Here is a 13,041-nt window from a genome sequence, read left to right as displayed (position 1 = left end):
GTGAGTGAAGTTCAGTGTTAAGCGGAGTCATGCACGGTGTGAGGAGTGAGCAGGAGCGGATCAAGACAGAGATGGTCCGAGGTCCGTCAAAAGGTCACAGTGAAGCACTGGACGGAGAAATAAGAACATGTGATGTTCCAGAATCTGCGATATAGGGGTTGAGTTATAACAGAGCAGATTTTGACTATGAGATAAAGATAGCGTTGATTGCAGCTAAACTAATCTAAGTGGATGCCCAATGTCAAGGGGCGCACGCCAATGTGAAGATTTTGTGTCAGCCAGAATGGAAATGTCATTTGGCCTTAATCGACAGGGTCAAATAGGTTTAGTTTAGAGATGCTACAAAGAGGAGGTCTTCTGGTGGAGTTATAGGAAGTAGTGGTCAGTTACAGCGCAGGAGGAGTGAAACTAAGTGCAGAGTGACAGTGTCCTACAACGAATGTGAACTTGCTGTAGTCACATCTTCTCAAAAGAATGGGCTAATAAATCTTATTGGGCTGACGTGATCTAGAAAAGTTTGCAGTGAAATTCAATTGAACTAATACAGACATACCTCACTGAACAATATCCATTTATTGTCATGATTAATTTAAAATGCATAGCAGGGAAGTTTTTCCCAAATAACACACCTGGGATAAACCTTTATTTCAAACCAAATAAAGATACGGACACAAAATTAAAGTTGGAATGAATGACGGTATTTATTTCTTTTTAAACTAATAGGACTGTAAGGCGGACGAGAGCAGGGCAGTCAGGAACGCAAAACCAATACGGTGGAAAGGTCAGACCATAATACCACCAACCCAGGATCATACCTTATCTATTGGCCGGTGCTAAGATCAAGTCCAACGGCAAGACTACACCCCCAATAAACTCCGCCAGTATAAACCATACAAAACTGGCCCAAAGGTCCTACTAACAAAACGGACCAACCATGGTATGACACCATAACCGCAGGGGGGTAGTGACCTATGACAAGATCACCCAAGCACCATATGCACAGTTACAGACTGCACTGTTCTCCTACCCTCAACAACTACATTCAAAGTTATGTAACCAATTGTAGGGAGGGCGGGCGGAATCAGGAAGCAGGAAGGGCAGAAGCCTCTGCACACTGACTTATAACTGTGTATAAGTCCCAACCCCTTCCTTCACTCATTGGCTGAAACTTACAGGAATCCACAGCTAATAGGTTCTTTGATAAGTCACTCACCCGCATGATTTTAACTGCGTTTAGTCTGAGGGACACACTTCTCATATCCATGTAGTATTTATTTATTTGTACAAATCCACATGGACTGGTCAGAGTGTATCTATGGCTTTAGAACAGAAGGTGTGCTAAGAAGCACTGATTTCCTTCTGTGACATAGAATAGTATATTGTGATACATCCTGTATGTCTGACTGTAGACTATTGTCTCCAAAGAAACTGCTAATAGGATGCAGACAGATTGGATGAGAGGTCATTGTAATGATTATACTCTTCTGCTGATCACCCATTGACTGTCATTCAGGATACTAAAGTTAGAGGGTGAAATTCTTACAACCAATTTATGTTCCAAAATTCCTTAAACTAAACATAGTTGGAACCAACTCCTTACATTACTTAAAAGACTGATAACTCCCCAAATTGTAATTTGAAGACAGGAATCATGAAGTGTAAATTTATTCAACTTCAACTGCAGCTGTGTTAGAAAGTTAATTTTTACCTCCCAACTACATTGCAGACAGCTTAAGATCCTCCCACGTTTGTAGATCAGTGACCTGATGGAATTTTATATAAGTCAAAAAGCTAAAAATGTAGTAATATCAGTCACTGTGACATTGATCACTGCCACCACAACTGTGTTTGAATCTACCAATCTACACCAAGCATTTTAGCAAAGCAAGTCTGCCAAGCAGTCAGTCACTGTCTGCCTCTTTAGAAATAGATAAACACTTCCCTCCTAAGATGTCAATTTGCAAAGAGCATTGTGGACTTATTCAGTCAAGTATAAAGCCGGTGCTGAACTCTGTTCTTAGTGGCAAGTACCGAGTTCAGCACACTAGGTCAGACTAAGCCAGCACAGGTGGCAGATAGAGAGGGATTATTAAAGGCTGAGGGAACCAATACTAAATTAGCCCTCACACTTGTGTTAATAGCACAAAGCTAAGCAACTAGATGAAAACTAGTATGATGAAATAGCGAAATGGTTGCCATTCATCATCATCATCACCATTTATTTATATAGCGCCACTAATTCCGCAGCGCTGTACAGAGAACTCACTCACATCAGTCCCTGCTCCATAGGAGCTTACAATCTAAATTCCCTAACATACACGCACACAGACAGAGAGAGAGAGAGAGAGACTAGGGTCCATTTGATAGCAGCCAATTAACCTTCCAGTATGTTTGTGGAGTGTGGGAGGAAACCAGAGCACCCGGAAGAAACCCACACAAACACTGGGAGAACATACAAACTCCTCACAGATTAGGCATGACCCCAGTGCTGTAAGGCAGAAGTGCTATCCACTTAGCCACTGTGCTGCCCAATTGCTAGGCAACCGGATGAATGACAGTCGGAACTCGCCGCACATCAAACTATGTCTAGCATACGCATACCTTGGACTAGGCATAATTAAGCAATGGAAATATTTGATTCTGCAGGCTCTTTAATTGGAGCAACTTCCCAGGTTTATCTGTGTTCCATATCCATGGCTACCTCTTTATTTTTGTACCCTATTTCAATCTATCGGTTTCCATTTATAAAGCACAGCATACAACTAGCTAGGACTTGTAATAACACAAACCTGGTTGGGTCTCTTTGAGTAGGACTTATTTAGTTGTCAGTACAGACAGTAAACACACTGGCAGACCTTGTCCAATTGCCTCAGCATGGCGGTTTTTACCTGTTGTCAAACTGTGCCTAAAAAATGTTGACAACTCTCAAAATACATATTACAAAATGAAACAGTAAAAAGCAACGTAAAATTCCTGCTTGGTTATCAGTGTAAATCTCATTAAATGTGTCTGAACGATCCTTGGCTAATCACAATGAAATATGTACACAAACTCACCCATCTATTTTTTTTTCTAGACAATTATAGTAATATGTGAAGCTTGACCTGTCATTGTATGCATCAAACGTACAAAATTACAGGTAATTTTCCCAAACACTGAACATTCTTGGTAAGAGTACATTTAACTTAATACCATTGCTCCCAGATGGTTAGAGCAAACAATATTTCATATTGCTTGTATTGTCTATGTAGCGATGAGGATGCTTTCGGAACGCCCTATGATTTTCTCTGACAAGCTATTAGTCTCCTGGTTCCTTCTGAAAGAAGTAATTTCAGAAAAAGAATAAGACGAATAAAAACAAAAGTATCATTGCCTCACATTTCCACTCCCCCGCACTTTTTGCTGTATTAAAGAACAGAACACTTTACTTTGTATGTGAAAGTTACATTTATTTCCTGGTCGAGTGACTGTTTTCTTGGTTGAGTGATTGCGCTTTTCTTTCCCCCCTGTTCTTAAATATTGACTAGTGTGGTTTAAGTATCATTCAACTGCTTCAAGTGAAGCTAAAGAACTGAACTTGAAAAAAATATTTGAATCCATTGTAGAGCAGAACATTTTGTAAACTGTTGTAATTTTCTTTCAGAACAGCTTTGGTTCATCAGAAAAAGTTACTCACCGATGCTGTCATATTTCTGTAAAAGTCTGTCCCAAACACTGAAGAAGACTTTTTTAAATTTGCTTATGTAGCTAATTGAAGCTCATGAAAGCAAAGTGTTACCATTATTATTCAAATGCTCCAACTACATAAGGACTGTGAAAGTTTATTTTGCCTCTTAATTACATCTTACAGTTTAATTACTTTATCATTAAAAAGACCACTAAGGGTTCTCTGCACGCTGCAATTTGGAAGGTTAATTAGGCAGATTAATATCTAATTGGTTGCAAATCACAGCAGGCACAAAGAGAGTGCTGATCCCGACCTACATCTGATGGTTTGCTATTAAACGTTGAATGGCATGGTTCATGTTAAAGGTTATCCGCTGGATCTGGTAGCAAGGTCAGAGAGCCAAAACGCCTGGAACCACTTTTATTTATATGTGTGTATGGCCAAACTTTGGGAGAGAGATGGATACCCAATGGTCAGACCAAGTGGATATAATGGCCAGCTTTAACCTAATTGTATGAACAATTATTTTTATTATAAGCACTCTTAAACTGTCCAAACACCTGTTGGTGGTCACTGACAATATGGTGCAATTTGCAAAATATTGCAATGTACGAGTCCTCAAAACAAGCACAATACCCTATAATGACAGCTTAGAAATTAGCTGGAACATTGCCAATAGTTTTGGAAAATGTGATTGGAGGTTGAGTGCTATCACTGTGTGTGTCATCTTCCGATGACAGTAATAGGCACATGTGAAGCTGTAATAGGTGCTTGGGTGAAGGTGCCCGGTCTCATCCAACTCAGTGACCAATGTGGATGGCTAAGCTGTACAGCGACCCTGTAGTGACAACAGGTTGGAATGTCCAGTGTTGACCTGTACCCTCTGATCCAGAGGTGTGTGATTCATAACATTGAACAGATCATAATAACCATTTATTTATATAGCACCACTAATTCCACAGCGCTCTACAAAGAAGTCACTCACATAACTTAAGTCCCTGCCCCATTGGGGCTTACAGTCTAAATTCCCTAACACACACACACACACACACACACACACACACACACACAGACAGACACACAGACAAGGTTCAGGTTTTTTAGCAGTCAATTAACCTACCATTATGTTTTTGGAGTGTGGGAGGAAACCGGAGCACCCGTAGGAAACCCACGCAAACATGGGGAGAACATACAAACTTCTCACAGATAAGGCCATGGTCGGGAATTGAACTCCTGATCCCAGTGCCATAAGGGAGAAGTGCTAACCACTAAGCCACCATGGCATCTTGCATACACACAGTCAGGGCCGCATAAGGGAGGTACGGGGGGTACTCTTGTACCGGGCCCAGGGTCACCAGGGGGCCCGGCGGCACTCTTATACTTTCATTTTCATTTATTCATTCATTCAGGTTTTTTTTTTTGCATGTTGTTTTTACTCCGACCACAAGGGGGCGCTCCGACGGCCGACAGTGAAGCAGTCCTGGAAGTAAATCACCAGGCTGCTTTTCACTGAGGGTGGGCTGCAGCACAAGCAGGAGGGAGCTCAACGTCCTGGAGCTCAGATAGGCTGCTAACAGCTTTTCTATTACCAATGAGGAACGGACAACATCAGTGTGAGAGGTGAGTTGACTCACATATAGGACTACAGAGCAGTTTTTAGTGTTTGTAGTGTGTGTCACAATTTAAATTGGGGCACTACTGTGTGGCATAATATTATCTGGGGCACTACTGTGTGGCATATTATCTGGGGCACTACTGTGTGGCATTTTATTATCTGTGGGCACTACTATGTGGCATTTTATTATCTGTAGGCACTACTATGTGGCATTTTATTATCTGTGGGCACTACTGTGTGGCATTTTATTATCTGTGGGCACTACTGTGTGGCATTTTATTATCTGTGGGCACTACTATGTGGCATTTTATTATCTGTGGGCACTACTGTGTGGCATTTTATTATCTGTGGGCACTACTGTGTGGCATTTTATTATCTGTGGGCACTACTGTGTGGCATTTTATTATCTGTGGGCACTACTATGTGGCATTTTATTATCTGTGGGCACTACTATGTGGCATTTTATTATCTGTGGGCACTACTGTGTGGCATTTTATTATCTGTGGGCACTACTGTGTGGCATTTTTATTATCTGTGGGCACTACTGTGTGGCATATTATTATCTGGGGACACTACTGTGTGGCATATTATCATCTGGGGACACTACTGTGTGGCATATTATCATCTGGGGTGCACTACTTGGCATAATATTATCTGGGGACAGTACTGTGTGGCATTTTATCATCTGGGGGCAGTATTGTTTGGCATAATATGTTCCGGGGGCACTTCTTTGGTGTAATGTGATTGATTTGGGGGCAGTATTGTTTGGTATTTGGTGTTATATGAACTGATGCAGAGCCGTAACTTAGAATTCTAGCGCCCTGGGCGAGAAAGACAAATGCTGCCCCCCTAACCCTCAATTTTAACCAAATTAACCTAAAATATTCCTAAATTGCGCCCCCCTTCAGCGTTGCGCCCTGGGCGGTCGCCCCTGTCGCACAGCCCTATTTACGGCCCTGAACTGAAGGCACTATTGTTTGGCGTTATATGTACTGGGGGCACTATTAGGCACACTCCCCCTAGCCGTTGCTGTACACGCCCTTCCGGCAGCGATCTGCGGCACAGAGTATCCCTCGCTCGGTGTGTCCTGGGGTGCACACCCTAATGAAGTGTTCTGCGCACTCCTATGGGTAAGTGACCTGAACTGAACACTCTGAGAGAGTACTGAGCTAATATCAGATCATCATTGGCAACAGAATTTCCTTGTGGAGTAAATCTGCTTGCCAGCCTACTGCGTCATCTTTCTATATCTTATAACATCCAAAATTGTATTTCATCCTCATTATTTGGTAGTATTTAAGGATTTTATTCTTGTTATGAGACCATGTTACACGTTCATGATCTGATTCTACTGCAGAACAGTGGTACTCTCACATCTGACAGTGCTGCTGTCCTTGCAATATTCCAGTACTGGCATCTTTCTTTTATTTCTCTACCTGGTCACTTTTAAGCAGGTAATGTAAGTAAATTCATTAGGTATTGAATGGATTATCCTGCAAATTTGGAAACTCACAGTTCCTTTCTGCAGAGCATTTACTTATTATTTTAACTCTTTATCATCATCATTTATTTATTTATATTGCACCAACATATTCCATAGCGCTTTACAATTGGGGGCAAACACAGTAATAAACAAATGGGGCAAAACAGACAAAAAGGTTAGAAGGCCCTGCTCGCAAGCTTACAATATATGGAAGGCCCTGCTCGCAAGCTTACAATATATGGTTTAAATATTATGAACATGTTGTACATCTGTATGGAACACCAGCATTTTGTTCATGCATATCAGTCCCTGTGTAGATTACAATATAATTTACCTACCACATACTCGCACACGTGAGGAGCAATTTAGTCAGAATTCAATGCTTGATGGTATAGGAAGGGGAGAGGGAGCTCTGAATGAATGACTTTCTTATAGATAGGAGGCTGGCATGGCCTGTCTGTGCGGTGTGTCAAATGGCTCTCTGTTTACACAATGTAGTCACACTCCTCTTACATGGCAGTTTTCAGTTCTACATTAATACTTGGGGTGTAGCACAATACTTTACAAGCTTTCTTTGTGTCTGCTTACTGTGACTCCGCCTACCACTGCGTGTTCCGTTAGCCTCGCCCGCCACTGATAACTGATGTGGTTATGGCTGATTGAGTTAATCCCGCCTACTTTTGTGTTGGACCAGCCCACTGTTTGGTCCCGCCCATGTGAGGCCACTTCCAGAATTTTTTCCAGGGTAACTCTAAGTTCCCAATCCGCCCCTGAGTGATGGTGTGGTGGGACCTGACGTCACACTGATGTTCCCGCCGCCGCTGTAAGAATAAGGAACAAGGAGCAGCAGCTGCAACATCTGGGTAAGTATATTTTAAAGATATTTTATTATCACTTTTTTTTTTACTCTGAATTTTGTAGGAGACTAGGCTTCCAAGTATGATAATGGGTTAAGCTGTATTTCTTGAGGGATAATAGTTATTTTCTCCCTTACTGTCATAAATTAAGTTGTTTTTTTTGGTTTTTTTTTGGGGGGGGAGGGCATTCACCAAGAGGGGTGGGGGCGTTCATCGGGGAGCCCCTGCCTGTTTCATTTGTACTGGGCCCCACGATTTTTGTTGGCAGCCCTGCACATAGTATGAGCTTCCAACATGTGTTGTAAAATACATAGGTAGATTATGATATAAAAAGGGCCTGGCTTAGAGAATTGGCAAGGCGGCTAAGCCAGTCTTGCTGGAGTCTTTCTCTGCATACAGAAGGCAAAGAGAAGTACAAAAGATCACAAGTACTTCCAGGGCCGGATTAAGGGAATGGAGGCCCCTGGGCTAAGGGGGCCTCCATTCCCCCGTGAGGCCCCCCCCCGGTGATCCGAGCCGCCCCTCCCCCCCGGTGATCCGAGCCGCCCCTCCTCCCCGGTGATCCGAGCCGCCCCTTCCCCGCCACTTACCTCCTTCTCCGGCGCGCTGTACACTCTTTACTGAGGAGATCTTGTGAGAGTGAGACTCACGAGATCTCCTCAGTAAGGAGAACACAGCGCGCTGGGGAAGTACTGCAGTGAAAGTGCTCATCAGCACTGATCGCGCCGGGGGCGCCCCCGCCCCCGACCAATCAATACTGCTGCTGAGCACTTTCAAAGGCCCCCTGGATGCCATAGGCCCCTGAGCTGTAGCCCAGTTAGCCCTATAGTTAATCCGGCCCTGAGTACTCCATAGAGCACGAGCATGCGAGGATCCTCCTTTAACTCTACGCCAAGTACGCCAGATCTGTTGTTAAGTAACCAGATTTGTAATGTAATATATGGTAGTCTAGAAGCTCTCCAACATTCCCCGCAAGGGAATAACATTATCCTTACATGGCAGTAATTGTACTGCTTCTATATGTAAGGTCAGCTAAACACTTGCTGAAAACAATAGCAAACTTATTGCATATAGCAGGTATTGCAGTTCGCCATGGCTTCATTTCTAAGCAAAATGACATGGAGAGATACTGTACATTTACAGACAACCTGGAAACTGTAAGGAATCTGCAATCTGTACTACAGCCACTAGATGACAGCAGTGACTGGCGGTACTGCACTTCTGCCATGTCTCCAGAAGAGGGCTCACTGTTATGATCTCAGAAGCCAGCTAATTGGAATACTGTTGAATCTGAACTATATTATTATTCATGGCGCACACTTGCAAAACAATCAGTTTTATGCAAAAGTTTGGGCTTTCAACCTCTACAGGGTACAAATTTAAACATGAAATATTTCTGCACATTTTATTGTAATTGCTGATTTGAACAGACTGAAAATAAATAATACCTTTCCCTTGTTCATTGTATTCTGGATAGTAATAATAATCTGGACTGCAAATCATTACTCCATACTGACCTACTCTCCTGAAATATCTGGGATGCTCCCATCCCAGTAGGTCACCCTCTTGGATGCTGCTTTACTTTCTCATGATGTGGGTGGTACCTTGATGGCGCAATTCGCTGTGAATCACTTCATTATGACCCAGTACCCCAATTCATTATGACATGAATTGTAGGGGCAGACTTGGGGGCAGGGGGGCATCTGCTCCCCGACCCAGTCCCATAGTGGGCTTGGTCACCTGCATTTTTTTTCTTTAAAATTTTCCTAATAGGCTGCTGAGTCGAGTCTTGCCCCCTGGCTAAAATTTGCCAGCCCTCACCTGCTCACGATATTGATCCAGGCTGACTATCAGTATCATCAGCTATTTATATAGCACCACTATTCCGCAGCGCTGTACAGAGCACTCATTCACATCAGTCCCTGCCCTATTGGAGCTTACAGTCTAAATTTCCTAATATACACACACACACAGACATAGACTGAGAGAGACTAAGGTCAATTTGATAGCAGCCAATTAACCTACTAGTATGTTTTTGGAGTATAGGAGGAAACTGGAGGAAATCCACGCAAACACGGAGAGAACATACAAACTCCACAGTAAGGCCATGGTCGGGAATCAAATTCGTGACCCCAGTGCTGTGAGGCAGAAGTGCTAACCACTAAGCCACCATGCCGCCCTAGTCGCTATTGTTCATATTTCTCACCATGTTCGCTCTGTCTCAGTCTGTTAATTTGTTGCCTTGTATTGTTTTGCTTTATTTCCTATGAAGTAATGTTCTTATTTGTCAGTGGTGTGGGTGAGTATACGCTCTCAAAGGTGAGATTCACGTTGTTTTTCAAGTTTTACTTAACAGAAACCACAACAGAAGCTTTATACTAGTTTTCCACTGTTCAGCACTTTTACTTTATCTGTACACAACTTCCTGCAACTTTTGCTAACAATGTTTTCTGGTCTTCTGTGTTTTTTTTAATGTATTTATATTATCTAGGCAGGGTTGATTATCTTATTTGCCCATGGATACGACACAACACATTTCTAAAGGCCGCTTTGTGTCATAACCAAAAGGTAATGAAAATAAATAAAATAGATCATATAGAGGTTTTGGTTAAAAAAAAACACAGAAGAAGCCACACACAATAAGCAACATATTTAGTCAAAGTTTCAGAAGGACATGTACAACAACAAATCAATTAAAGTAATTTAAAGGCGGAAAACGTATTTAAGTACATATAGGGACTTCTTAATAAAGGAAAAGGAAATAAGTAGTACAAGAGGAAACTCACATTATATTGCCTGTGGAGGATCCAGTGTAGAGCATAGTTACTAAAGCTCTAGGGCCTGATTCATTAAGGAACTTAAATTAAGAAGTTTCTTATTTCAGTCTCCTGGACAAAACCATGTTACAATGCAAGGGGTGAAAATTAGTTTTCTGTTTTGCACATAAATTATATACTGACTGTTTTTTCATGTAGCACACAAATATCAACTTTAAATTTCAATGTACAAATAAGTTATCAAGTATTTGTGTGCTACATGAAAAAACAATCAGTGTTTAACTTATGTGCAAAACAGAAAACTAATTTGCACCCCTTGCATTGTAACATGGTTTTGTCCAGGAGACTTAAATAAGAATGTTCTTAATTTAAGTTCCTTAATGAATCAGGCCCCTAAATTCTAAAAAGTTAACTGGCTAGATGCAAATGTGAACCAATGATCATCAAAGCTTCTTTTCTCTCTTTCTCTCTCTCTATATATGTATAGACACAACACATTGTAGAATGTACAGTAGCTTAGTTGTATTATATTTTCATCTGTTAATTAAATTAGTGACAGTATATAACTTTTTAAACATGATTCATAGCTAAATAAAATCTTTATACGAAACTTGCGTCTTCATAGAAAGAGAAGGTAATAGAAATGATTTCTACTATACTCACGATTCCTGTCACCCCTCCACCTTGACCCTGTTTTAGAATTCTTCACATCCACATTGGCTGCTGTCTGTATTACCCACATCAGGACCAGCAGTAGAGTCAGAAATGCCATGCCCGATTAGAGAGCCAACATTATAATCTTTCTGAGAAGCGGCAACACTCACACCGAGAAACATTTCCTCTAAGAGGTATGCAAAAACGGAGATGACATCCCTAATATTCTCTTCCCCATCTGATGCAGAAGCTCATGATAAATATAGACAGAGTAATTACATCTCTATTGAAGTGAGAATGAAATGATTGTTATTCCATGATCTGGGTGCGGAATTGCTGCTCCAAGTGCCAGAGAAGAACTGAATCTTCCCTGCTTTATGAGTCTCTCGCTTCCTTGTCTCACTGCCTCTAAATATTTATCAACGTTTGTCACAGCTCTGCAAACGAGGACAGAGCAGATTCAAACATTTCCCTTCTCACATTTTAATCCCACATGCAGATAACTTGGGAATGGAGAAGAATCGTTTTCACAATCAAACAGCACAGAAGGCACAAAATAGTATATAATAAGCACAGGATAAAGTACCTAATCTAAGTAGTAATGATAAACAGCGATTCATAAAAAGCGTCGTAACTCTAGGACAATATTGGATTTGAGCTGCAATTTGCAAAATTAGCGTCCGGGATCAGAAAAGCCGTAGCTTAAAATTTTAGCGCCTGGGACGAGACAGAAAAATGACGCCTTCCCCTAGCCCACAAATTTAACCAAATAAAACTAGAATATTTATAAACTGTGCCTCTCTTCAGAGTTGCGTCCTGGGCGGTCGCCCCTATCGCACAGACCTAGTTACGGCCATGGCAGGATAAATACTTCCTTCCCATTCATCTTAAATGAATCATCAGACAGCATATGCGCATGGTTTGCACCAAATCATCATCATCATCGGCATATATTTGCACCTGCTCTGTAGCAGGTACAAAAGATAAACCTCCTAACAGGCCTGTGTGCGTGATTCTGCAGGTCTACATGAGCCGCTTTGCATGAGCACGGTATTCAGCCAACGTTTGAATGTTCCCAACCCTCCCATCCCCATCTCTCCAGCTGTAAGGAGACGCAGGTGCCAGAAAGTTTGCATTGGCACATACAGTATGCGTCTGTTATCTTTGCATGCATGTTCAGTACGATTTTGTGCAATTTACGCTACACAAATCGGTGTTAATTTAACTCTGCATCATGTTGTAAATGTGCAAAAAAGTCTTGAAGACTCTCTTTTACCGATATAATTTCTTACAAATAACTCTACAAGAGTGAATCTAATTAGTACCTTATAGATCCAATGTTCAGTCTTAGGGGTGGGGCTTAGGGTGTGTAGTACTGACCCACACAGTGCTAATAAATACTCACACAGTCCCCAGCAGGTTGGAGCTAACTAGAGTAGCTTTTGTACTAGTCAGTTGAAACCCCTGATATCAGCCAAATGGGGCAGTGATGGGACTGGCAATTAGAAAGGAGCGCATGTTCCTCGCCTAAATACGTAGAATCAAATCTATATGTTACATATTAGGTACACTCTTAGTATAGCTAACCAAATGGATAATAGCTATATTTTAAAAAAAAAAACCCTTTGCACATGTAACCACTTAAAAAAGTCCATATTGATTAGCGATGGGCAACCTGATATACTCCAACCTCCAGAAGGGCTGCAAAATAGTTTTAATTTCAAAACAATGTTGTCACCCCCAAATCACTCATCCCAAAATGCATCAAGATGCCCACTTGGTACAAAATGCACCAACATGCAAACATGTATTCAGAAACTCACAACCATTTCCTTCCTTCCTCCCCACATGTCTCCCATATCTCCGTACAGAGCTCTTCACTTTTCCCCTAGCACCTCTGCACTTCTCCCCACATACCTTTACATATCTCCTAAGACATCTTCACACACTTACCTGCACAGCCGGAGACCGCAGAGGAATGAGGGGGA

At 41.8% G+C, this 13,041-nt stretch overlaps 1 protein-coding gene across 5 annotated transcripts in view; it reads right to left on the bottom strand.

The window, feature by feature from the left end:
* ROBO1 (roundabout guidance receptor 1) overlaps positions 1–13,041 on the bottom strand; it is an 859,323-nt gene that overhangs the window by 563,146 nt on the left and 283,136 nt on the right. For 4 of the 5 annotated variants that reach the window (XM_075197073.1, XM_075197074.1, XM_075197077.1 and 1 more), the window contains exon 1: positions 11,063–11,512. The exons of the other annotated variant lie outside the window; for it this stretch is intronic. In XM_075197073.1, coding sequence (XP_075053174.1) covers positions 11,063–11,171 — 109 coding nt within the window. In that variant the 5' untranslated portion in view covers positions 11,172–11,512. Of the gene's footprint in view, positions 1–11,062; positions 11,513–13,041 lie in introns of those variants that run through there. 5 annotated transcript variants of the gene reach the window in all.

Source organism: Mixophyes fleayi, chromosome 2 (assembly GCF_038048845.1).
Source record: "Mixophyes fleayi isolate aMixFle1 chromosome 2, aMixFle1.hap1, whole genome shotgun sequence".
Lineage (NCBI taxonomy): Eukaryota > Metazoa > Chordata > Amphibia > Anura > Limnodynastidae > Mixophyes > Mixophyes fleayi.
Note: the sequence above shows the minus strand (reverse complement) of the source record. Positions and strands in the feature narration are given on the sequence as shown.